Source organism: Myotis daubentonii, chromosome 1 (assembly GCF_963259705.1).
Source record: "Myotis daubentonii chromosome 1, mMyoDau2.1, whole genome shotgun sequence".
NCBI lineage: Eukaryota > Metazoa > Chordata > Mammalia > Chiroptera > Vespertilionidae > Myotis > Myotis daubentonii.
This window is the reverse complement of record NC_081840.1, coordinates 45,997,816-46,024,205: the sequence shown is the minus strand read 5'-3', so window position 1 is coordinate 46,024,205 and position 26,390 is coordinate 45,997,816. Positions and strand designations below refer to the sequence as shown.

The 26,390-nt window shown below is 48.2% G+C and overlaps 2 protein-coding genes across 7 annotated transcripts in view; both read left to right on the top strand.

Moving 5' to 3' along the window:
- Window positions 1-26,390, top strand: part of ZNF609 (zinc finger protein 609) — a 247,543-nt gene that overhangs the window by 191,545 nt on the left and 29,608 nt on the right. The gene's annotated exons all lie outside the window — the stretch shown is intronic.
- Window positions 11,163-14,316, top strand: LOC132235713 (inhibitor of growth protein 5-like). Its single transcript, XM_059698558.1, has 2 exons — window positions 11,163-12,987; window positions 13,686-14,316. Exon 1 carries the CDS (start codon window positions 11,178-11,180, stop codon window positions 11,898-11,900), a length of 723 nt encoding a protein of 240 aa, XP_059554541.1. The 5' UTR covers window positions 11,163-11,177; the 3' UTR covers window positions 11,901-12,987; window positions 13,686-14,316.

The window sequence follows — 26,390 nt, the reverse complement described above, 5'->3', positions numbered from 1 at the left end:
CACCTAGTCTTTTTCTTTTCTGAAGGCTACTCAGCTTCGTCTTGACTTACATCTCTGGTTTGAACTTTCATCCTGGAAGAAACAGTGCTCAGAAATTTGCACAGTAGCTAATCACATGGCAAGATTAAATATTAGATGCTAATATACCAGAGATCAGCTGTGGGAAGGAAACAATGACTACATTCCCCCAGTTGAGGCTTCCACAGAGGTTATAGTACCCAAAGTTCCAAACTAGCCTTCCTCACAGGTATTCTGTTGTAACTCTCCCTTCTCTCAGTTCTAGCCAGTTTCCTTCAGAGTACTGCTCTAGGCAAGATGCAGCTATGCTTATAGGTTTCCAGAAACTGTGACTGACTTACTTTACTATGCTCTTTCCCTCCACCCTATCTATAAAGAGAACTAGAAAACCTGAAACTACTATTAACTGGGAATTGAGATATTTGTTGCAGATGCATCATCTTCCTTCTTGCCCCCAAATTTAATATTAGTAAACAAGCATTTCTGTCTTTCTCCTTTAAAAAGAAATTGGAACCACACAGAGCCCATTAACAGGCTCTTGATCATTTAGTGGTGGCTAAAAAGACCTTTGGCAAATATAAGAGGTTTGGGGAGAGTATAAGAGGACTGTTAGGTTAGGTGGCTCAGGAGGTGGCGAAAGAAATAGAGTCCAGTGAATCAGAAAAGAAAGGAAAGGAAAAGGTTTATTTCTGCGTCCCCGGGAGACCCACGTACCCCAAGGACCGGGCACGTGGATTCACACCAACAAGGAGGGGGGCACTCTTTTTATACTGCGGTTGGGTGAGGGGCAGGGACATGAGCTGAGATATTCAGTTGAGGAAGTTTCAGCTGCAGGGGGTCGTGGAGAAGCCAGTATCTGTGTCTGGCATGTTGATCTGTGAGAAATTCCAGGGGAAGTCCATTGTCTCATCACATGTCTGCATGTATCTGATCCTGGGCTCTCTCCGACCTAACATCCCGGCCTTTTGGTGATAGGGGGCGGCGACTCTTTCTAGCTACTTCCAGCTGACAATGGGCGACAGGGGGGGGGGGGGGTGGATTTAAAGGCCAGGGTTAGGCAGAGGCAGATCAGAGGGCAGCCAAGTGTAGGGATGGAGCAGGAGCTGATTCACAGTCACTCGTGACATCTCTGCGATCCGGGAGCGGATGAACTTGAGGAGGCAGGGGGCTAGGAGAAAAAAGACACAGATGAGAATCAGGGGCCCTATCATGGGTAGGACCCAGGTAGCTAAGGGGCTTTGGAACCAGCTGAAAGGAGAGTTGTCCTGGAAGTGCCCTGCATGTAGTTCTTCACTCAGCTTAGTCAGGGTCTGTACGTTTACGTTTTGCTCCACTACTCTGGACTCGATGTAGTAACAGCATTCTTCCTGAAGGAATATGCAGGTTCCTCCTTTTTCTGCAGTCAGAAGGTCTGAGGCGCGCCGGTTCTGCAGGGCTACTTGGGCTACTGATGTCACTTGCCGCTGTAGGGAGGCTAAAAGAGGTGGTAGTAGACTCCAGGGCTAACTGGAGCTTGTCATTAAAGTCCTGAGCAGTGACCAGACTATTCCCGAGGGCCCCCCGGTGAGGCCTACTGAGGCAGCGATACTCACCCCTAACATGACAGGGAGGAAGGCAGCCCGGCGGGTCCAGGGATGGGATGGAGGGAGCAACCAGTGAGCTCCGACTCTCCATACAAGGTTAGTTAGGGAACTACTGTGACCACGAAGCAAGGCCCGGGGTCAGAGGAGTTCATGCAGTTGCTTAAGGTGCCGTTACACCAAAAGAAGGTACCTGGGCTGTCCTTGGTGAGACTGGCTGCGGTGTGGTATGACAGTCTCTCCCGTGGCAACCCCATAGGTGTTGACATCTTGATTACACCTGTCTGGATTCTGCTGGTCATAAGCAAAACAGAAATAGGGTCAGCCAGTATTGGACACTGACTGGATGTTGACAGCCGTCTGGATCTTTGTCTGACATCCGAACAGAGGGCAGTCCTGAGATCCTACCTGCCAGGTGACTTGTTTGCTGTTCTGTTAGTAGGTTTCACGGACCTTGAACCTCCACACATAAGCGGGTGGGGGTTGGTGTAGGTTGCTCAGGGCTGGGAGGAGAAGAAGGAGGGGGAGGGCGACTAAGGTGGACCTTAGTGGGGCCCAACACCTCACATTTATAGAAGTCATGCTGCTCCGGGGTCCTCTTGTGTCTGGAGAGGCAGTGCCAGGACAGGTTGTCAAGCTGGGGTCGCCAAGCAGCTTGGCCGCAGTGGGGGCTGTGAGGATTACAGTGTGAAGTCCTGTCCACCTAGGCTCCAAGGCTTGTGGTTGTAGGTTCTTAAGGAGGACCGAGTCACCAGGGTGAAGGGCTGGTCTTGGGAGTCCTGGTTGGTCGGCTCTGTCTTGGGCAGAAACCTGTTCTCGTGTTCTCGGAGCAATTGCCTGGTTAAAGACAGATATGGGAGATACATACCCAGGGGAGGGGGATCAGTAAGAAGACGGTGGTTGAGCAAGAAGAGTTAAAAGGGCTCCAGAAAATGGGGCTCCTTGGTGTAGCTGGAGTTTGGTCAGGGCCATGGGCAGGAGGTCCGGCCAGGAGCTGCGAATTTCTAAAGAGAGTTTAGTTAGATGGTTCAATAGGTTGGAATTGAGTGGCTATGATGAGGGTTCGAGCCATGACAGAAATCCAGCAGGATGTAGAGGAGGAGGGATTGATGTTTGAGAGTAGATGGAAAGTTGTGTTGATGAGAGTGGGCATAGGAGTAGGTCCAGGGTTCGTAAATAGAGAGTGACACTAGAGGATTCCCCATCCAGACAGTAGAATTGATGATTCCCTCATCATTCTGTGTCCGTTTCACCTGAAAATATGGAAAACCTGAGTAAAATTGAAGGGTCCCTTGCCAGGTAAGAGCCTGTGAGGAATGATGGGTCATCCGGTCCTGGATGGTGTCACCAAATCTTCTTCAGGGATGGTGGGAGGCACTCGGTGAGCCTGAGAGAGGTAGGTATTGCAGCGAAAGTGGGAGGAAATGTTAGGATGCACTGTTATCCAAGGGAAAATGGAAGGAGCAGTGGAAGCCAGGGACCTGGAGGCTGGAGAAAAGGCGGGGAGGGAGCAGGTCACACAGCCTGTTCCCAGGCCTCTAGCCGCTTGGATTTTAAAACTGCCGCATTTTTCCTTTGGGAAGGGTGGAGGGGGATGGGGCGAGGTCAGAGCAGTTTTTAGTTCAGAGGAGGGGACAGTCGTGGAGGAGATAAGGAGAAAAGGCATTCATGGTGAAGACTGAGCTAGGCGAAGACTGAGCTAGGCTACTGTGGTCTGGGACAACAGGGCCCCATGACGGGATGCATGGCAGTGGAGGATCGGTGTCCCTGTAAAGGGAGGGGGCCAGGAGTGGAAGGAGCAGGGAAGCTGAAGGGCTCAGAGTGAGCTGCAGAGTGGCCACTAGGATGGTGAGGATGTCTCGTCCTAACTGGGGCATGGGGCATGCTATCATCAAGGAGGCAGGGAAGGGGTCCAGTGGCCAGAGGGCAGGTGGATTTGCCGTCAATACCCATGTCCAAGATCTTGGAAGGATAAAGGGGCCCTAAAAAGGAGGGCAGGACAGAGAAGGCAGCCCCCGTGTCAACCGGGAAGGTGACCTACTACCTTCATTGTGACCCGAGGCTCAGCGAGGGTGATTGGAGTCATCAAGGCTGGGCTTCTTAAGTCTTCAGCCAGTTCCAGCATGGCCAGTGGCGGTGCGTCATGGCCTGGAAGGGTGGTCCCCCCCATGCTGAGACGTAAAGGGCCCGCCACTTTTCCAGGGGCAGTCACTCTTCCAGTGACCATTTTGACCGCACGCCGGGCAGGGCTTGGTCGGAGCCCAGGGCTGAGGGCACTGCTTTGCCCAGTGGCCTTCATTGCCGCATTCGAAGCATTCTCCAGGTGGTGTGCGTCCTTTCGTTGCACCCCCGCCGCTCACAGACCCCTTAGGGCCATGGCGGCTGCCATCAACCTCAGGGCCACAAACAACTAAGGCGTGTCTGCAGGTCCACCTTCTGTGGAAAGCAGGCCTCCCATTCTGACTGTGCCTGCTCCTCCGGGGCATTAAGAACCTTCAAGGCCATTTTTCACTCGATCTCGGACCTGGGTTTGAGGACCAATAAAGACCTTAAAGGTCGGGTTAGAGAGTGGGGGGCATAGATTCAGACTATGCCCTCAGTTCCTGGACGGGACTATGGCAGGGGTAGAATGAGCGCAGAAATGGAAGAGGCTGTTTTGGAGCTGACGTTCTTAGGATTTGGGCTCTAGTGGAGAAGGAAGCTGCTAGATAAGAGGGTCTGAAGAGAGCACAGCTGCAACCTCCCGCAAAGGGAACTGGCTGGCCACCTGTGAATTAAAGTGCTGGCAGTCATGGGGGCGGAGTTTCGGCGGAGCTCACAGAGGAAGGCAGGCGGTTAGACCTTACAGAGGGCACTGCGTGGGGTACAGGTTACTAAGGCAGGCCTGTAAGGGAAGGGGAGAGAGCTGGAGAGGTGGCCTGGGTGGGCCTGGGAGAGGTATCGGCAGTTGAGTTTAAAAGCCACAACCTCCCAGGGGCAGAACGGAGGAGGAAGGACAGAAGGAAGGTAGAGCCTACTGACGCGTGTGTGTGCCGACTGGGAAAGCAGGCAGGGGCGGCAGGGGACTTGAGTTTCCGGCTCCCACAGCGGCTACGGCGTTAGCGGCTGCGGCGGTGCGCGGAGGGACCGACTGCACGGCAGCTGAACGGGAAAGGGGCACAGTGCTCGCAGCGGTGGCGGCAGCATGCAGGGGCATGGGGTTGTAAAAGGCGGTTTGAGTTTCAGGCCGCTGTGGGACGGGGGGAAGAAGGGAGGCGGGATCAGTGGGAGGTGGAAGAAGGTGTGGCTGGAGGAGGGTTCGGGAGGGAGGAGGGGAGAGTGTGGACGGACAGGGGCTTATGCCGGCGGGAGAGTGGGCGGCTTTCGCCGGGGGAATTTGTGGTGGCCTCTGGTGAAGGGGGTGAGGGGACGCAGAGACGATGGCGGTGCCGTCGCCGCGTCCCACACACAGCACATGAACCCACCCCCACTTGCACCGCACACACCTCAGGCTCGGCGGTGCAGGGACAGCCCGGAGGGAGGAGGAAGGGCGGAGCGAGGAGAGATGGCGGAAGGAACTTTGGGGGAGGGACGGGAACGCAGAGAGATGGAGAGAGGCTGAGAGAGAGGCTGAGAGAGAGGCTGAGAGAGAGAGACTTGGGCAAATTTCCCAGGTTGCTGGCAGAAATTACTGAGGTCAGTGTGACGGTAAAGTCAGGGTCCCGTTTTCATACTGAGGCCATGACAGAAAAAGAACGCAGGTCCGGGACAGGGGTGAGCCGGCACCCTAGAGGTGTGCTCAGGTCAGGTTTGGAATTTGGATTCCCCGTGCTCGATACCCGTGGCCTGTAGCGGGGCTAAAGGCTGGCATCCCAGCGGTTTAACCCACGCAACGGAGGGACAGAGGGACCATGGGTGGGGTAGAGGCGTCCCTGCTACCCCCCCAGGTCCGGAGGAGCCTTCCTGGATGGGTCCGGAGATGCAATCTCTGACATGGCCATGTTTTACGGACAGAGATGCCGGCGGGCAGGTGGCCACATGGGACCGGCACAGAGGCAGGGCGGGACTCACCGCTGATGCTGCCGAACTGGGAAAAGTTGCTGAGCTGAAGAGATGAGGTCCTGATGGGTCCAGAGCCACGAGGAGGGAGAGGCGGGCACCCAGAGCCGTGGAGGGACAGCCAAATGGAGTGCTCACGCCACCCGGGTTTCAAGGCACCAAATGTTAGGTTAGGTGGCTCAGGAGGCGGCGCAAGAAATAGAGTCCAGTGAATCAGAAAAGAAAGGAAAGGAAAAGGTTTATTTCTGCGTCCCCGGGAGACCCACGTACCCCAAGGACCGGGCACCTGGATTCACACCAACAAGGAGGGTGGCGCTCTTTTTATACTGCGGTTGGGTGAGGGGTGGGGACATGAGCTGAGGTATTCAGTTGAGGAAGTTTCAGCTGCAGGGGGTCGTGGAGAAGCCAGTATCTGTGTCTGGCATGTTGATCTGTGAGAAATTCCAGGGGAAGTCCATTGTCTCATCACATGTCTGCATGTATCTGATCCTGGGCTCTCTCCGACCTAACAAGGACTTTACCAGGAAAGCAAAGAACACAGCTGAAGGCATATTCAACTTCTAGAGAACAGGACTAAATTGAGCAGTTTGGCACCAGTGTAAAGAGTGACAACAACAACCATTAGTGTTTCTTATTAACTACTCCCATTAAGCATAACGCTCTTTAGTTCTCTAATCAAGCTAAGGAAATACAGCTTCCAAGTAAATCCTTTTTTAAGGTGACAAACTTTTTAAAAAATGAGGGGGGAGGCAAAGAAAAAGAAACATGGGTCTTTTAAAAATAACAGATAATAGAACTGGTGTTTCTGCTTTCAGATGTGAGGATGGGGTATCAATTATAAAAATAAAATACAGAAAATAATTTGGTACCAAAGAGCTGTTGCTAAGTCTACTAGGTTTTGTTTGTTTGTTTTTTAGTTAATCCTCACCCAAGGATATTTTTTCCATTGATTTTTTTAGAGAAAGTAGAAGGGAGAGGGAGAGACAGAGTGAGGGAAACATGGATGTGAGAGAGACACATCAATTGGTTGCTTCCCACACATGCCCCGACCGGGCCCGGGATCAAGCCTGCAACCAAAGTAGGTGCACTAGACCAGCGGTCACCAACTTTTCGTATCTCACGGGCCACCAGTGGTCCAAGGACCACCAGTTGGTGACCACTGCTTCAAAGGTTTCCTTAACCCAGCGGTCACCAACCTTTCAGACCTCACGAACCACCAGTGGTCCACGGACCACCGGTTGGCGACCGCTGCCCTAGACCAGAATTGAACCTAAGACCCTTAAGTCTGAGGGCTGACACTCTAACCACTGAGCCAAACCAGATAAGGCTAAGTCTACTAGTTTCAAGCCCACTGTGGACACTGTGCAAATGATCTGACATGGCATCTGTAGATGGTGGGCAAAATTGATGAGCTCTTGATCCAGCTGGTAGCTTTGTGTTTGCTTGCTTGCTTGTTTGTTTAAATCCTCACACAAGTATATGCTTATTGATTTGAGAGAAACATTGTTGTGAGAGAGAGAGAAACATTGATGTGAGAGAGAAACATCTATCAGTTAACCACCCAGACTGGAGATCAGACCTGCAATCTTTTGATGTATAGGACGACGCTCCAACCAACCTAGCCATTGGCCAGGGCAGTAGCTTTGTTTTTGTTATAAAAGTTGATAAGTTGAAAGTTTGAAGTAGAGAAGTTCTTATATGTATATATCTTTGGACCAAAAGAGCCTCTACTATGTTACACTGTAGTAAGAGGAAGAATGGGTATGCTTAAAAGTCTATTTTAAGCCGTGTTATACTGTATTTTAAATTCAAAATTAGAGGCAATAAACTATATCTTCTCCTGCATTTTCTGCCCCACCACTAGCAACTAGTTTTTCTAGTTGCTTTTTTTTGTTTTTAACTTACTTTGTGTTACTTATTTAAAAAGTAATGCCTGGTTTCTTGGATATGACACCAAAAGCTCAGGCAACAACAAAAAAATAAGATATATTGGATTTCATCAGAATTTAAAACTTCGTTTATCAAGACACTATCAAGAGAGTAAAAAAGACAACTCACAGAATCAGAAAATTTTTGCAAATCATGTATTTGATAAGGGATTAATATCTAGAATATGTAAAGAATTCCTACAACTCAACAAAAAAAGAGCAACAAGCAACCCAGTTCAAAACTGAGCAAAGGACTTGAATGGATATTTTGCCAAAGAAGATATACAAATTACCAATAAGTACATGAAAAATGCTCAGCATCATTAATCATAAAGGAAATGCAAATCAAAACCATGATAAGATAACCACTTCATCTAGGAAGCTATTATTTTTTTTAATTAAATCTTTATTGTTCAGATTATTACATTTGTTCCTCTTTTTTTTCCCCCCCATAACTCCCCTCCTCCCAGTTCCCTCCCCACCCTCTGCCCTCACTCCCCACCCACTGTCCTCATCCATAGGTGCACGATTTTTGTCCAGTCTCTTCCCACATCTCCCACACCCCTTTCCCCCCCAAGAATAGTCAGTCCATTCCCTTTCTATGTCCCTGATTCTATTATAATCAGCAGTTCATTCTGTTCATCAGATTATTTATTCACTTGATTCTTAGATTCACTTGTTGATAGATGCATATTTGTTGTTCATAATTTGTATCTTTACCTTTTTCTTCCTCTTCCTCTTCTTAAAGGATACCTTTCAGCATTTCATATAATCCTGGTTTGGTGGTGATGAACTCCTTTAGCTTTTCCTTATCTGTGAAGCTCTTTATCTGACCTTCAATTCTGAATGATAGCTTTGCTGGATAAAGTAATCTTGGTTGTAGGTTCTTGGTATTCATCACTTTGAATATTTCTTGCCACTCCCTTCTGGCCTGCAAAGTTTCTGTTGAGAAATCAGCTGACAGTCATATGGGTATTCCCTTGTAGGTAACTGAGTTTCTTTCTCTTGCTGTTTTTAAGATTCTCTCTTTATCTTTTGCTCTTGGCATTTTAATGATGATGTGTCTTGGTGTGGTCCTCTTTTGATTCCTTTTGTTTGGGGTTCTCCGCGCTTCTTGGACCTGTAAGTCCATTTCTTTCACCAGGTGGGGGAAGTTTTCTGTCATTATTTCTTCAAATAGGTGTTCAATATCTTGGTCTCTCTCATCTTCTGGCACCCCTATAATTCTGATGTTGGTACGCTTGAAGCTGTCCCAGAGGCTCCTTACACTATCCTCGCATTTTTGGATTCTTTTTTCATTTTGCTTTTCCGGTTGGATGTTTTTTGCTTCCTCGCATTTCAAATCATTGACTTGATTCTTGCGCTCCTCTGGTCTGCTGTCGGGCGTCTGTATAATATTCGTTATTTCAGTCCGTGTATGCTTAATTTCTAGTTGGTTCCCCAATATAAGATCGAGGGTCTTATTAGTTTTCGTGTAGATCTCATTAAGTTTATCGGCAGCTTCTAAACAGTTCTTGAGAGACCTTAAAAGTGTGGTTCTGAACTCTATATCTTCCTTTGACAATTTTGTCCTGTTTCTTTGTCTCCGCATTTTGTTATGCTTCCTTGGTGCACCCCCTAGTGGTCTTTGTTCGCAGTCTTATAGTTAAATCTTGATTGTTGTAGCTAATTCCAGGGAGGGTTTGACCTCCAGGCCAAGTGGCTATGAAAATCAGCTGTGTCAGCAGTGAGAGAACTTCTGTCCTCTAGGGAGGTGCTAATCTAGCCTTTGCCTGAGGCTATCCGGCAAATGCCTCTGTGCAGGGCTTGGGCGGGGCGGGTCGCACAGGATCAACAGGGTGGGCCGGAGAGAGCAGTTATGGCGGCTCTCAGTCCTGTCCCCAGGGGCTCTGCCTCTCTGAGTCCCAGCACACGCTGCAAAGCTCGAAGAGAAAGCTGCACTCACTCTGACCGAAGCCAGACAGTCCCGCTTCTCCCGTTTGAGTATGGGTCCCTAAAGACTCGCCCGGATCTGGTGCTCAGAGTCTGCGACTCCCTCCCGATTGAAAACAACAACCGCGCCCTCCGCCGCCAGCCCGCTCCGCGCACTCCGCACCTCAGAATTTGACTTCAGCACTGCGCCTCCTCTGAGTGTCCGTGTGCATTTCTCTTTCCTCCTAGTTGTAGGACTTCCACTCAGCCAGCGTTCCTGTGGTTCTGGGTGATGTCCCTTCCGTTTTTTGGTTTCACTTTTGAAGTAGTTGTTCAAAGCAGCAAACTCCGGCGTTAACCTATGCCGCCATCTTGGTTCTCCTCTATTTTTTTTTTTAAAGGAAAATAACAATGTTTGAGAGGCTGTAGAGAAATTACTACCCTTATAGGATTGCAGGTGGGAACGTAAAATGTTGCAGCCATTGTAGAAAATAGTTTAGTGGTAACTCAAAAAGTTAAACATAGAATTAACATATGTTCTAGCAATTCTACTCCTAGGTAAATACCCTAAAGAATTGGTAACAGCCTGACCGGTTTGGCTCAGTGGATAGAGTGTCGGCCTGCGGACTGAAAGGTCCCAGGTTCGATTCGGGTCAAGGGCATGTACCTTGGCTGCAGGCACATCCCCAATAGGAGGTGTGCAGGGGGCAGCTGATCGATGTTTCTCTCATTGATATTTCTAACTCTCTATCTCTCTCCCTTCCTCTCTGTAAAAAATCAATAAAATATATATATATATATATATATATATATATATATATATATATATATATATATATATATATAAAGAATTGGTAACAGGTATTCAAACAAAACTTGTACATGAGTATTCTTAGCAATATTATTCACAGTAACCAAAATATGGAAACATCCCCTTATGGCCCTCAACATATGAATGGATAAACAAAATGTAGTATATAGTTACAATGGAATATTACTCAGAAATAAAAAGGAATGAAATTCTGATATATACTACAATGTGGATAAACCTTGAAAAAAATATGCTAAGTGAAATAAGCCAGGCACAATAGAACAAGTATGGTACAATTCCACTTATATAAGGTATCTAGAATAGGCAAATTTATAAAGACAGACACTTGCTCTGGCCAGTTGCTCAGTGGTTAGAGTATCGGCCCCCGGACTAAAAGGTCTTGGTTTCGATTCTCAGTCAAGGCACATACCTCAGTTGCAAGTTCAATCCCTGGCCCCCCTTCAGGGTGTGTGCAGAAAGCAACCAATTGACATGTCGCTCCCGCCCCCCTCTTCCCTTCCATTTTGTCTGAAAATCAATGGAAAAAGTATCCCTGGGTGAGGATTTAAAATAAATCAATACAATAAATAAACACATAAACTAGAATGGAGTTACAGGAGATTGGGAACATTGGGAATAGAGAGTTACTGCTTAGTAGTTATAGAGTTTTGGAATTATTTTAGTAGTGATTTTAAAAAAAGTAACAATTTCTTTATTATTGAAAATTCAGGGAACAAAGAAAAAGGAGAAATCCTGAGTCACAAATATAATCTTAAATCACCCAGAGATAACTACTATTATGGTTTTGTTATATTATACACACACTAGTGGCTCGGTGCACAGATTTGTGCATATTGAAAGGAAATCAGGAGAGCGCGGCCGCGGACGAAGATGGCGACTGCCATGTACTTGGAGCACTACCTGGACAGTATCGAGAACCTTCCTTGTGAACTTCAGAGGAACTTCCAGTTGATGCGTGAGCTGGACCAGAGGACAGAAGATAAGAAAGCGGAGATTGATATCCTGGCCGCAGAGTACATCTCCACAGTGAAGACTCTGTCCCCAGAGCAGCGGGTAGAGCATCTGCAGAAGATCCAGAGTGCCTACAGCAAGTGCAAGGAGTATAGCGACGACAAGGTGCAGCTGGCCATGCAAACCTACGAGATGGTGGATAAACACATTCGGAGGCTTGATGCAGACCTGGCACGCTTTGAAGCAGACCTGAAAGACAAGCTGGAGGGTAGCGACTTTGAGAGCTCTGGAGGACGAGGGTTAAAAAAAGGTCGAAGCCAGAAAGAAAAGAGAAGTTCCCGGGGGCGAGGCAGAAGGACCTCAGAAGAAGACACTGCAAAGAAAAAGAAGCATAAAGGAGGGTCGGAGTTCACTGACACTATCCTGTCTGTGCATCCCTCTGATGTGCTGGACATGCCCGTGGACCCCAACGAGCCCACCTACTGCCTCTGCCACCAGGTGTCCTACGGGGAGATGATTGGCTGTGACAATCCAGATTGTCCAATCGAGTGGTTTCACTTTGCCTGTGTAGACCTGACCACGAAGCCCAAAGGAAAATGGTTCTGTCCTCGGTGTGTCCAGGAGAGGAGGAAGAAGAAGTAAGGAAGAGCTGACACCGGGGCCAGAAGAGCAAGTTGATACACTCCTTTATTCACGTTGCAATATTTTACCTTCATCTTAAAGCTACCTTGTTTTGAATGATATTTAATAATTCAGTGGCCAGTTGTAATTCTGGATATTTCCTAAAATCAACAAGAACCCACCTGAGCCCTGTTTGCACAGAGGAGGGATCTTATGGGGACTTGCCACAGTGACTTTGTTCTCATGACTTTTTGTACAGACCCAGCACTGAGCACAGCAGTCCCACGAGCCCGAATGACTCCGTGGATGTATGCGTGCGGTGTACTGGGTGCGGTGGGATGTGCCAGCTGGGAGCAGATACTGCCATCGCTTTGCAGCTAGAGGTGTGAGCCTTATGTGGTCTGCAGTTTCCTGGGCTTCCCCTGAGAGCCCACACCACTGTATGCACATTGGCCACGCTGAGTGCACGGGTGTGTAGTCTGGTGGGCGTTGCCGGAAGGCGCCCTCACGACTTGTGCGCTCGGAGCTGGCAGCTGCACAGGAAGGGCAGCGCTCTCCCAGAAGGGGCTCTGCTGGCTGTGCACTGCCTTTTAGTCTGGACTCCCTGAGGTTTCACTGTCTGGAGTAAACGGCTCTGGATTGGCAGTTGGGCCGTAGGTTACCACGACCAGCACCAATGAGAAGCAGCATAGCAGACTGGCAGATGTTCCATTTCTCTGGGAATTCCAGATGTTTTTACTGTGAAGATGAAATTATTGTAATCGCATGAAGTTTATTTGTGAAGTGAATCCAGTCTACTAAGAGCTGATTTTGAACCTGTTTCTGTTACACACTGGGTCAGCACTTTGTCTCCCAGAGGACTACAATTATGTGATTTGTGAATTTCTTGTGCCACAATAGCAGTTCTGGAATGAAGCTAGGAAACTAGAATGTACTTTCTGTTTAATCAGCATTCACCAAACTGATTTTGAACCGTCTCTTTGGTACTAGTTGGGGACATCGCATACATTTGGTATGTTGAGATCCACTTGTGATGGTACCTAGAGTGGGGCTTCTGGGAGTGTCCTGGACTCTCCAAGACCCACCCTGCGTGATTCAGACAAGTCAGGTGCCGGGAGCCGGTCCATCCTTGCTGTTTCAAGGGACCTGGCATATATGGCATACGGTTCTTAATACGTTTGCTCACCTTCTTGGCGCTGTGTTTTAACCAAGGTCACCTCTCCAAGAAAGGTTGAATCCCCAGGTAGGGATTTTCCCCTGAAGTTAGGGAGGGAATAAAACCCCTCAACTAAGTGCCAGGCGGGTAATTAATCACTTTAACTACGAACAATCATGCTTAAGCTACATAATCTTTACTCCCTGGAATGGAGATAAGAAACGCCCTAACCTTTGGAATAGAGATTGATAGGATTGAATCAACTGGTATAAATACAGATGTAACAAGACAGCAAGACACAGAACTCAGAAGAGAGCCAAGAAGACAGAACCTACACAGACAGAAGAACTTCGCTGGAGAGAACATGGCAAAAGATCCTGGACTGAACCTGACTACAGAAATATGGCAAGAGAACCTGACTAGAACCTGGTGACTGAACCTGACTGGAGAACCCGGACTGAACCTGGCTGGAGATCTGAAGCAGAACCTCTCTGGAGATCCAGACCAGAACTTGGCTGGAGATCCTGGCTGGAGATCCTGGCTAGGCTGCTGATCAACTGAACGCTGTCTCTGTGTCATTCCTTCTTCGCCGACTCCGTCCACACCTTTGGGGACCCCTGGACCCGCTGGGGTTGGACCCCCGCAGTCAGGGTTCCTTTTACCAGGAAAAAAAGACCCAAGAGATAGAATCAAGGTGTGAAATGCCCAGCTTCAGAAGAATCTCGTTCTCTTTGTGAAGAGTGTCCTCTGGAGTGGTCCACCTGCTTCCTTCCAATGGCCGCCTGTACCACATCCTCTCCTAGCTTCCAGTGTTTCACCACGGAGAGGACATAGAGCAGAGGAACTGGTGAAGCTGCATCCTAGACCAGCCCCTCCCTGCAAATGAGTTAATATGTGGCAGTTGGGAGCAGATATCAGCGGGCAGCTGGGGTCCAGCTGGAATCTGTGGCCCTTAGTGGGTCTTACCCTGCATGGAACGTGTCCAGACTGCTGTCCTTTCTACAGCTACCTGAGGGAGCAGGACTTGCTTCCAAATGACTGCAGGCGGGCCACTTCCGCTTGTGTGCCCCTTCCAGTCTCGGGCTGGTGGTTAGGGTAGGGGTCAGCAGCTGCCACAGCCTGTCCCTGGTAGGTTCCAGGCCTGATGCACCATCTCAGAACCGATGTCTTCTTGCTGCTCAGGAAGAAGTTGGGGGCGCACCTGTAACTCAGCTGGGTTGGAACGCGAAACCCGCTTGTATTTCGCAACTTAGTTTTACATTGCAGGTGTTTAAAGATTGTGAGGAAAAAAAAAAAAAAAAAGAAAGGAAATCAGGAGCCCGTGCCTGCGTGCCTGGGGAGTTTCCATGTCCCCGTTAGCCGTGGAAGTCGCGTGGGGAGTCTGTCCTCCTCCCCGAAGCTTCCTGAAAAAACATTTCCAAATCTCCCTTCTGTGGCCAGGGTCACGCCTTGCCGGTCAGAAGGTCCCCAGTGACACCTTGGGCTGTGCTGGATGCTTTCCACTCCTTGGGCCGGATAAGAGACGCTCCGAGGTGAACAATACGAAGTTGGGGATCTTGGAGGGCAGAAGTGCTCTCTCGCCCATGCCCCCACCCCTCAGATCCATCTCTCTGACTTTTGCCCTGATTGTTAATCGCCACCTTGTGGCCATTTTTATATTGCTGCCTTCCTCTGTAGCTCTGGGGCAATCGGTAAGGGATGAGATTTGATCTGGATGCCTGAGGCAGAGTTGCACTCTGAGTGTCCGTGTTTCATTCATTCCCCGGGGATTGTACCTGTAGGCTTATGGGGTATGTGCCTCGGGGCAAGTTCTGGCTGAGCTGTGGGCGTCCTGGGACGGGTACCAGCATCACTGGGGATCTGCCTGCACGCGGAAACCACCAGGGATCCGCAGGGAACATGGGAGCTCGGGTGCCAGCCAGGCCCGGGAAGGGCACGATGGGCTCGGCCATGGACACCCATGGGAGACAACCCGATCATCTGATTGGGATTTTCTCACTTTTTCCGGGACTCTCTCCAGACGTGGGGACCAGTCCGGCTAGGAAGTGGCAGTTGGGAGTGGTAGGAAGGAAGGAGGGAAAGGCCAATGTGATCACGGTCAGGTAAGGCGCATTCTTAGTATTTCAGTTCTGCATCTGAAGGAACATGGCAATAGCTAGGGGGTGGAATATGGCCCTGATGCGGAGGGGGAGTTCCAGGGCTCCAACTTAAGTATCAAGGTTGTCCCAGTCACCTGCGAATGTTACACACTGCATTTGTTCGCAGTAGATTGTACCTGCAGGGTAGGGGGTGATTTTTCCACGCAACTCCCGGCCCAAATGTGGGGCTGCCTGAACAGAACAAGTCACCGAAGCCAACCAGTGCTCTGCAGGGATCCAGGAGCAGGTATTCGGTGCCAGGATGCCAACCTTTCTGAGAGTTGGGGCCAGAGCCAGGTGGTAGGTGGAAGTTGCAAAGGGCTCTCCTGCGGACATGGGTGAATATCAGTCACGGGGCTGGACTTCACCAGCGCTGGCTCTCAAGATGGGGGCCGGCCCAGGCAGTATGTGCATGAAGCACCTCTGTGGGTTTTTCCCAAGCCCACATCCGAAGACCCAGAGGGCAATAGGTAAGGGATGCGGTGCAGCTGCAGGGTCCAAAAGGAGAGTTCCAGGGGCCAGCGGCGGCGGCTGATCCGTAGTCATTCCGGCTACACCCCCACCACCCGGACGTGGGGACTGCAGTCTGTTCATTGGAGACTGCACCTGCCGGAGGCGGGAGAGGTTCGTGCCACAACTGCGGTCGCCAGCTGTGAGCCCGGCTACTGGCTGAGTGGCGCTCCCACTGTGAGAGCACACTGACCAGATGGGGCAGCTCCTGTGTTGAGTGTCTGCCCCTTGGTGGTCATTGCGCATCATAGTGACCAGTCGTTCTGCCGTAATGGTTGCTGAGTTTTTGTGGGTTTTTTTTTTATTAAATCTTTATTGTTCAGATTATTACAGTTGTTTCTCCTTTTTCCTCCCATAGCTCCCCTCCACCCGGTTCCCACCCCAGCCTCTGCCCTTACCCCCCTCCCCACTGTCCTCATCCATAGGTGTACGATTTTTGTCCAGTCTCTTCCTCCACCCCCCACACCCCTTCCCCCCCACCCCCAGAATAGTCATTCCACTCCCTTTCTATGCCCCTGATCCTATCTAATAAAAGAGAAACATGGTAATTGGCGTACGACCAATACCCTTCCCATTGGCTAATCAGGGCAATATGCAAATTAACTGTCAGCCAAGATGGCGGCGGGTAGCCAGGTAGCTTGAAACTAACATGAGGCTTGCTTGCTTCAGTGACGGAGGAAACCAACGTTCCCCGCCTGCCTTGCAGGCCTCTGAGCCTGTAGTTTGAAATATTTTAACAAATAAAGAAGCTAAAAAAAAAAAACACCCAGAAACCAGCTTTCAGCGAGCTGGGATCTCAGAGCTGGAGTCAGAGCTGGAGTTATACATTGTTTAGAACCGAAACAAACCAGATACCTACTTCAGCAATGGAGGCCTAGGAGCTGGAGCCTCAGAGCTAAAGCTGGCCCAGAATTAAAAAGAAAAAAAGGAGTAGTTGGGAGCTTCCGTCACCCGCCAGCCTGAAAACAGCCCTCAGCCCCTCACCCAGGCTGGCCAGGCACCCCAGTGGGGACCCCCACCCTGAATGGTGTGTGACCAGCAGCAAACAGCCATCATCCCCTCACCCAGGCTGGCCAGGCACCCCAATGGGGACCCCCACCCTGATCCAAGACACCCTTCAGGGCAAACCAGCCAGCCCCACCCATGCACCAGGCCTCTACCCTATATAGTAAAAGGGTAATATGCCTCCCGGCACCGGGATCAGCGTGACAGGGGGCAGCGCCCAAACCCCCTGATCGCCCTGCAGCTCTGTGTGTGACAGGGGGCGGGGCCACAACCTCCCTATCTGCCCTGCTCTGTGCCTGATACGGGGGAGCTCCCCAACCTCTGATCGCCCTGCAGCTCTGTGTGTGACAGGGTGTGGCGCCCCAACCCCCTGATCGGCCGTGCTCTGTGTGTGACGGTGCGGCGCCCCAACCCGCCCCCCACCCCCCATGGGCCCTGCTCTGTGTGTGACAGGGTAGAGCCATAACCTCCCCATCGGCCCTGCCCTCTGTGTGACAGTGGCGGCGCCCCAACCCCCTGATCCGCCCTGCTCTGTGTGTGACAGGGGGCGGCGCCCCAACTCCCCTATCGGCCCTACTCTCTGAGTGACAGGGGGGAGCTCCCCAATCCCTGATTGACCCTGCTCTGTGCGTGACAGGGGGGAGCTCCCCAACCCCCTGATCGACCCTGCTCCGTGCGTGACAGGGTAAGGAGCCCCAACCCCCCAATGGGCCTTGCTCTGTGTGTGACAGGGGGCAGCGCCCCAACCCCCGGATTGGCCCTGATCTGTGCGTGACAGGGAGTGGCGCCACAACCTCCCCATCGACCCTGCCTTGAGTGTGACAGGGGGCGGTGGCCAAACCCCCCAATCGGCCCTACCCTGAGGGTGACTGGGGGTGGCATCGCAACCTCCTGATCTGCCCTGCTCTGTGCATGACAGGGGGCGGCGCCCCAACACCCCAATCGGCCCTGCTCTGAGCCCAACCAGGAGCTGCACCTAGGGATTGGGCCTGCCCTCTGCCACCCGGGAGCAGGCCTAAGCCAGCAGGGCGTTATCTCCCGAGGGGTCCCAGACTGCGAGAGGGCACAGGCCAGGTTGAGGGACTCTCCCTTCCCCCCAGTGCACGAATTTTTGTGCACCAGGCCTCTAGTTCTATTATATTCACCAGGTCATTCTGTTCATCAGATTATTTATTCACTTGATTTTCAGATTCACTTGGTTTTTTGGGGGTTTTATTTTTTATTTTTTATTTATTTTTATTTTTTAAATATATTTTATTGATTTTTTTAAAGAGAAGAAGGGAGAGGGATAGAAAGTCAGAAACATCGATGAGAGAGATTGATCAGCTGCCTCCTGCACGCCCCCACAGTGGGGACGTGCCCGCAACCAAGGTACATGCCCTTGACCGGAATCGAACCCGGGACCCTTGAGTCCGCAGGCTGACGCTCTATCCACTGAGCCAGACCGGTTCGGCTGTTGTTGTTTTTTAAAATTAAATCTTTATTGTTCAGATTATTACATTTGTTCCTCTTTTTCCCCCCATAACTCCCCTCCTCCAAGTTCCCGCCCTCACTCCCTGCCCACTGTCCTCATCCATAGGTCCACGATTTTTGTCCAGTCTCTTCCCGCATCTCCCACACCCCTTTCCCCCCCAAGAATAGTCAGTCCATTCCCTATCTATGTCCCTGATTCTATTATGATCACCAGATTATTTATTCACTTGATTCTTAGATTCACTTGTTGATAGATGCATGTTTGTTGTTCATAATTTGTATCTTTACCTTTTTCTTCTTCTTCCTCTTCTTAAAGGATACCTTTCAGCATTTCATATAATACTGGTTTGGTGGTGATGAACTCCTTTAGCTTTTCCTTATCTGTGAAGCTCTTTATCTGACCTTCAGTTCTGAATGAAAGCTTTGTTGGATAAAGTAATCTTGGTTGTAGCTTCTTGGTATTCATCACTTTGAATATTTCTTGCCATTCCCTTCTGGCCTACATAGTTTCTGTTGAGAAATCAGCTGACAGTCGTATGGGTATTCCCTTGTAGTTAACTGAGTTTCTTTCTCTTGCTGCTTTTAAGATTCTCTCTTTGTCTTTAGCCCTTGGCATTTTAATTATGATGTGTCTTGGTGTGGTCCTCTTTGGATTCCTTTTGTTTGGGGTTCTCTGCGCTTCCTGGACTTGTAAATCTATTTCTTTCAGCAGGTAGGGGAAGTTTTCTGTCATTATTTCTTCAAATAGGTGTTCAATATCTTGGTCTCTCTCATCTTCTGGCACCCCTATAATTCTGATGTTGGTACGCTTGAAGCTGTCCCAGAGGCTTCTTACACTATCTTCGTATTTTTGGATTCTTTTTTCATTTTGCTTTTCCAGTTTTTTGCTTCTTCGCATTTCGAATCATTGACTTGATTCTTGCGCTCCTCTGGTCTGCTGTTGGGTGCCTGTATAATCTTTATTTCAGTCAGTGTATGCTTAGTTTCTAGTTGGTTCTTTATCACAACATCGAGGGTCTCATTAGATTTCTTGAGGATCTCACTACATTTATCGGCAGCTTCTAGACAGTTCTTGAGAGACCTTAAAAGTGTGGTTCTGAACTTAATATCCTCCATTGACAGTTTTGTCCTGTTTCTTTGTCTCCGCATTTTTTATGCTTTCTTGGTGCACCCCCTAGTGGTCTTTGTGAGCAGTCTTGTTGTAGTTAAGCCTTGATTGTTGTCGGCAATACCGGGGGTGATTTGACCTCCAGGCTAACTGGCTCTGAGAGTCCGCTGTGTTTGCAGTGGGGCAGCTTCTGTGCTGGATCCCTAGGGCGGTGCTAATCTAGCGTTTGCCTGAGGCTATCCGGCAAATGGCTCTGCGCAGGGCTTGGGCGGGGCAGGTCTCTGGGGATCTACAGGGCTGGCAGAGCAAGCAGTTATGGCTGCTCTCAGTTCTGTCCCTAGGGGCTCTGCCTCATAGAGTCCCAGCAACGCTGCAAACCTCGGAAAGAGAGCTTCCTTCGAGTTCCGACCGAAGCCAGACAGTCCCGCTTCTCCCATTTGAGTCTGGGTCCCTAGAGACTCGCCCGGATCTGGAGCTCAGAGTCTGAAACTCCCTCCCTATTGAAAACAACAACCGCGCCCTCCGCCGCCAGCCCGCTCCACGCGCACTCCTCACCTGAGTATTTCACTTCAGCACTGCGCTCCTCTGAGTCTGGGTATGATATTCTCTTTCCTCCTAGTTGTAGAATTTCCACTCAGCCAGCCTTCCTGTGGTTCTGGATGATGTCTGTTCCGTCTTTTAGTTGTTTTTTGAAGTGGTTGTTCGAGGCAGCAATCTTCAGCGTTAACCTATGCCGCCATCTTGGTTTCTCCAGATTCACTTGTTGATAGATGTGTATTTGTTGTTCATAATTTGTATCTTTACCTTTTTTCTTCTTCTTCCTCTTCTTAAAGGATACCTTTCAGCATTTCATATAATACTGGTTTGGTGGTGATGAACTCCTTTAGCTTTTTCTTATCTGTGAAGCTCTTTATCTGACCTTCAGTTCAGAATGATAGCTTTGCTGGGTAAAGTAATCTTGGTTGTAGGTTCTTGGTATTCATCACTTTGAATATTTCTTGCCACTTCCTTCTGGCCTGCATAGTTTCTGTTGAGAAATCAGCTGACAGTCGTATGGGTACTCCCTTGTAGGTAACTAACCGTTTTTCTCTTGCTGCTTTTAAGATTCTCTCTTTGTCTTTAGCCCTTGGCATTTTAATTATGATGTGTCTTGGTGTGGTCCTCTTTGGATTCCTTTTGTTTGGGGTTCTCTGTGCTTCCTAGACTTGTAAGTCTATTTCTTTCAGCAGGTAGGGGAAGTTTTCTGTCATTATTTCTTCAAATTGGTTTTCAATATCTTGCTCTCTCTCTCTTCTTCTGGCACCCCCATAGTTCGGATGTTGGTATGTTTGAAGTTGTCCCAGAGGCTCCTTACACTATCATCATATTTTTGGATTCTTTTTTCTTTTTGTTTTCCCGGTTGGGTGTTTTTTGCTTCTTCGTATTTCAAATCTTTGACTTGATTAGTCTGCTGTTGGATCTCTGTATAATAGTCTTTATTTCAGTCAGTGTATGCTTAATTTCTAGTTGGTCCTTTTTCATAACCTCGAGGGTCTCACTAGATTTCTTGAGGGTCTCACTAAGTTTATCGGCAATTTCTAGAAAATTCTTGAAAAACCTTAAAAGTGTGGTTTTGAACTCTATATCCAGTAGTTACTTTCCTCCATTTCTGTCTGTGACCTGTTTCTTTGTCTCCGCATTTTTTATGCTTCTCTGTGTTGATAGAGTGGCTTTCTGTGCTAGTTGTCCTATAGGGCTCAGTGGCTCAGCCTCCCCAGTTACCTGAGGTGGACACTCTTGGTGCACCCCTTTGTGGGCTTTGTGCACAGTCTTGTTGTAGTTAAGCCTTGATCGTCGTAGGTATCACTGGGAGGAATTGACCTCCAGGCCAATTGGCTATGAGAATTAGCTGTCTGAAGTGGCAGAACTTCTGTGCTGGAGACACTCTTCTGGTGCAAGACTTGCTTCAGTGGGGCTTTGGTGCTCACTGAGTCTGCCCCCTGAGTGTGTCCCTTATGGATCTGAGGAGTTGTGAACTGGATGGTCCCACTCTGACCACTGGGTACACTGGCTCTTGGATCTCTAAGGAGGTGCTAATTTAACCTCTGCCTGCGGCTACCCAGCAGGAGCTATGGAGAGATCTGCAGATTCCTCTTCTTTGTTTGGGATTTGGAGGTTCACAGATGAGGCCCAGCTGTGAAGCAATGCAAGCAGCTGTGGAGCCTTGGGCCTTCTTTTGGAAGCTCTGGGTCTCTCTGGCCCAGCCAAAGTTTGTTAGGTAATTTTCAGATAGCAAGGGGCCAGGCCTTTCATATGCAAAAGCCTCTGCATACAGCTTGGGTGGGGCGAGGTCTCAGGGAATCAACAGGGCGGAGCAAGCACCTATGCTGATCCTCAGTCCTTCCCTAAGAGGCCCCTGGTCTCTGTGTCCCACGGTAATCACTGCAAGCACCTCTGAGAGAAAGCTGCCCTTGAGTTCTGACCCATGCCAGACAGTCCAGTTTCTCCCCATATGTGCCTGGGTCCCCAGAGATTCGCCCAGAACTGGAGTTCAGAGCAATCTGGAGCTTGAGACTCCCTCCCGATTGAAAAAGACAACCGCGTCCTCAGTTGCCAGCCCTTTCCATGTGCGCCTCCGTACCTCTGCACTTTACTTCCACACCTCCTCTGAGTCTCAGTGTGCTTTTCTCTTTCCTTCTAGTTGTAGAATTTCCACTCAGCCAGCCTTCCTGTGGTTCTGGGTGATATCCATTTTGTCTTTTAGTTGTATTTTTGAAGTGGTTGTGTGAGGCAGCGATTTCTGGTGTTTACCTATGCTGCCATCTTGGTTTCTCCCCGGTATTATTTTTTTCCACTGAGTTTTTATATAGAGAGTTTTTTGTTGTTTTATTTATTTATTTTATGTCTTTATTGATTTTTAGAGAGAGAGGAAGGGAGAGGGAGAGATAGAATGAGAATCATCGATCAGCTGCCTCTTGCATGCTCTTTACTGGGGATCAAGCCCACAACCTGGGCATGTGCCTGGACCAGGAATTGAACCATGATCTCCTGGTTCATAGGTAAGTGCTCAACCACTGAACCACACCAGCCAGGCTTTGATGTTTTATTTTTAACAAATTGGTACCTATCTCTGTATATTTGTAATCTTCTTTGTTTATACAGGAATATATCATGAACATTCTCCTGTAACATTAAATGGTCTCCTATAATTTTGGCCCTAATCAGTTTGACTCAGTGGATAGAGGGTCAGCCTGCAGACTGAAGGGTCCCAGTTTCAATTCCGGTGAAGGGCACATGCCCAGGTTGTGGGCTCGATCCCCAGTAGAGGGTGTGCAAGAGGCAGCCAATCAATGATTCTCTCTCACCTTTAATGTTTCTATCCCTACCTCTTCCTTCCTCTCTGAAATAAATAAAAACACCCTATCTGATAAAATAGTGATATGCAAATTAACCGTCACTCTTTCACAAAGATGGCTGCGCCCATAGATACAAGATGGCGGCGCCCAGTCCTCTCAGCCCTGCTGGAGTCCCCCATTCCTGGGGGGGTGGGGGGCGGCTGCTGAGAGAGGGCAGTATGAGCAGCCTGGCAGAATGCTTGCTTCGTCGTGGCGACGTGGCAAGCGTTCTGCACCTAGCCGAGGATGGGCCTCTGGCCAGGCCAGGGCGCGGAACACTTGCATAAGAAGAGAAGGAACCGGCAAGCTGAGCAAAGTCAAGTGGCCCCTGACTCCCGGGCAAGGTCAAGTCTGGGCAGCCAGAGGGTGGAGGGGGTAGAGGATAGTGTGACAGGAGGAGCTGGTGGTGGAGGCACAGGGGTGAAAGCCAGCCGAGAAAGAGGAAGGAAACCTTTTATCGGAGTTTCTGAGAACAGAGAGAGAAGTCCTTTGCATTTCCCAGCCGCAGATGGACCTCTGGCCAGGCTGGGGCGCGGAATGCTTGCGTCATTGTCCCGGCGACGAAACAAGCATTCTGCGCCCTGCTGCAGATGGGCCTCTGGGCTATGGCAAGCCTCTGGACAGCGGGCACGGAGCGGCCAGGTCCCGCAGAGAGCTACCAGCACACGGATTCATGTGCAGGGCTACTAGTATTTAATAAGTAAATGATCTCCTATACTTTTAAATAACTGCACATTATTCCATGGTAAATATGTATGATGATTGATTTAGTCAAGTTACATCCCTTTTTTTATGGCTTAAAAAAAGATACTTTTGAAAATTGCCAGCTCTTCAAGAACTGAGCTCTGTTTCTTATATCATCAATAAAATACAGACAAAGAAAACACATTATATCTTTTATAATAACCGTGTAGCTTTGGACTTTTGAGTGTGTGTGTGTGTGTGTGTGTGTGTGTGTGTGTGTGTGTGTGTGTGATTTTATTTTGCTCTTAAGGACTTTTGAGTTTCTATACCCTCGATGCCTTTTGCTTGCTTTGACATTTTCTTTTGCTTCTTGCCTCTTCTGCTCTATGTATCCCTCCCTTTGTCACCAGTATACAACTTTATTGCTGCTTCTGTTTCTTTTCTGGTAGAGAGAGGTCAAATATAAAATCAATAACCTGCATCCCAGCCAAAAATAAACCTACAAGTATCGATATCTTTCACTTTAGTCTACAGTTATATTCTCAAGTGCAGTACGTGGACCATTTAGTGTTTCACACTTAGAAATGTGAGCTACTGAGAACCAAGAAAGTGTACCTTCATCTTGCAAGAAAGTATAAAAATACAGGCTTTAGTTTAGAGTTAGACTGATTTGCATTCAGGTTCTGGTTTTGCATCTTACTTAGCTATCTATGTAACATTAAAACAGATTTCTCTACGCTTTTGTTTTTTCATCTCTAAATGGGAATGCTAATACTTTGGGGATTGTTGAGAGGATTAAATATCAGATAATATATGGAAGACTCTTAAGCACAATAAATGGTAACTGTTATCTTTTTTTAAATATGTTTTTTATTGATTTTTTTAGAGGGGGAGAGAGAGAGAAACAGATCTGTTACCTCCCATCCGCACCACATTCATCCAGGGACCGAACCTGCAATCTGGGCATGTGCCCTGACCAGGAATCAAACTAGCAATCTTCTGATGCATGAGACAGTGCTCAGCCAACTGAGCCACGCTGGCCAGGACAGTAACTGTTATTTTGAAAGTAATCAAGGCTTCACAGAAAGACTTTACACCCCAGCCCCCCAAAATCAAAGAAAGCAACAAAGAATTTAAGCCAGTGTGTCTGGGACTAAGCATCTTTACTTTTTGTATCATAAGGGCTTGGGAAACCTTTCCACAGTTTCAGTGGAAGTATATTGGATTCCAAATCTTAACTGTATGGGAAGATTCAGTGTGTGATAATAGTTTAGATTTAGGATTCTACTGATGGTTCATCTCATAGGGGGAAGAGGAAGATAGATGCTTATTGCAAAATGTAGAACAAATTTTGCCTGGCAGCAAGACATAAATATAAGGTAAGGATTTGAATTGACTTCCACTTTGAACAAAATCAGAAATTTATTTTTTTTTAATATATTTTATTGATTTTCCACAGAGAGGAAGGGAGAGAGAGAGCTAGCAACATCGATGAGAGAAACATCGATCAGCTGCCTCCTGCACATCTCCCACTGGGGATGTGCCCGCAACCCAGGTATATGCCCTTGACCGGAATCGAACCTGGGACCCTTCAGTCTGCAAGCCGACACTCTATCCACTGAGCCAAACCGGATTCGGCCAGAAATTTATTTTTAAATGTAAGCCCAATGATTAAAGTAGGTATGGTGGATTTGATTTTCACAGTCAATGTTAACCCTTAGATGAATTTTTAAAAAGTAGAATTGTCAACCTGGCTGGTTTGCTCAGTGGTTAGAGAGTTGGCCCACAGACTAAAGGATCACAGGTTCAATTCCCAGTCAAGAGCACATACCTCAGTTGCAGGCTTAATCCCCAGCCCGTGTGCTGGAGGCAACCAATTGATATGTCTCTCTCACATCAATGTTTCTCTTTCTGTTTCTACCCCTCCCTTCCACTCTCTAAAAATCAATGGAAAAAATATCTTTGGGTGAGGATTAACAACAACAACAAGAAAGAATTGTCTTAACTTTAAATGAAGCATCAGAAATCTAGAACTCAGTTTAGTTGTATTTGTGGTTTTAAAAAATAATTCTAGCTGGGCCAGTGTGACTCAATGGTTGAGCATCAACCTATGAACCAGGAGGTCCCTTTCTGTTCCAGGTCAGGGCACATGCTGGAGTTGTGGGCTTGATCCCCAGTAGAGGGCATGCAGGAGGCAACTGATCAATGATTCTCTCTCATCATTGATGTTTCTCTCCCTCTCCTTTCCTCTCTGAAATCAATAAAATATATGTTTTTTTAAATTCGAAATCTTTACACTACATTTTAATACCAGAAATTTCTTGCTATGTGGAATGTTGTCACTTAGACTTACTAACACTCCTTCCCTGAACCCCAACACACACACACACACACACACACACACACACTGCTACTAGAAATTTGGTGAACCACACTGGGCTGAGAGTCACAAAGATTCTTATCTTTGAAAGAAGGAAGAGTAAGCAGTTGCTATCAGCTCATCAGCCAGAGATGAGATCAACTTACCTATTCAAACCCTGCCTGAAGGGTTAAACCAGTATTGGGGTTTTTTTATTCTGTTCATTAGTTACTGAGAACCTGCTAGGTATTTATGTAGGAAAAAAAATCTAGGTGTTATCTCTTCTAATATAGCATCATTGGAGTTGGGGGGCAGGGCAGGGGTTACTTTTTATTTTTTATGTGCATACATGAAGTGGCACAATATTCAAAAGTACAAAAAGAGTAGACAATAGGAAGTAAATCTTCCCCTGTCAACTAGCCTACCTATCTTGAGGCAACACAGTTATAATTTCAAAGTACAGTTATTAATATAATTTAAAAAATCAGAAAATGTATCTAGAGCTAGAAATATAGAAGACATGGGAATACGTTTTGGGATATAAGATAAGAAATTAGGTAAAGTAAACCATTAATTTCTAAAGTAAGTCACAATAGAAAATTGTATCTGGAAGCCTTGGGCCTTAGATGATTGAAGATAGAAAGATACCATATGTTTAAGGCTGGACAACCAGTGAATCAGAAGTGTGTTAAAGGGAAAGATGT

Coding starts and splice junctions, on each gene's coding strand:
- LOC132235713 (XM_059698558.1), top strand. CDS start 11,178: ATGGCGACTGCCATGTACTTGGAGCACTACCTGGACAGTATCGAGAAC.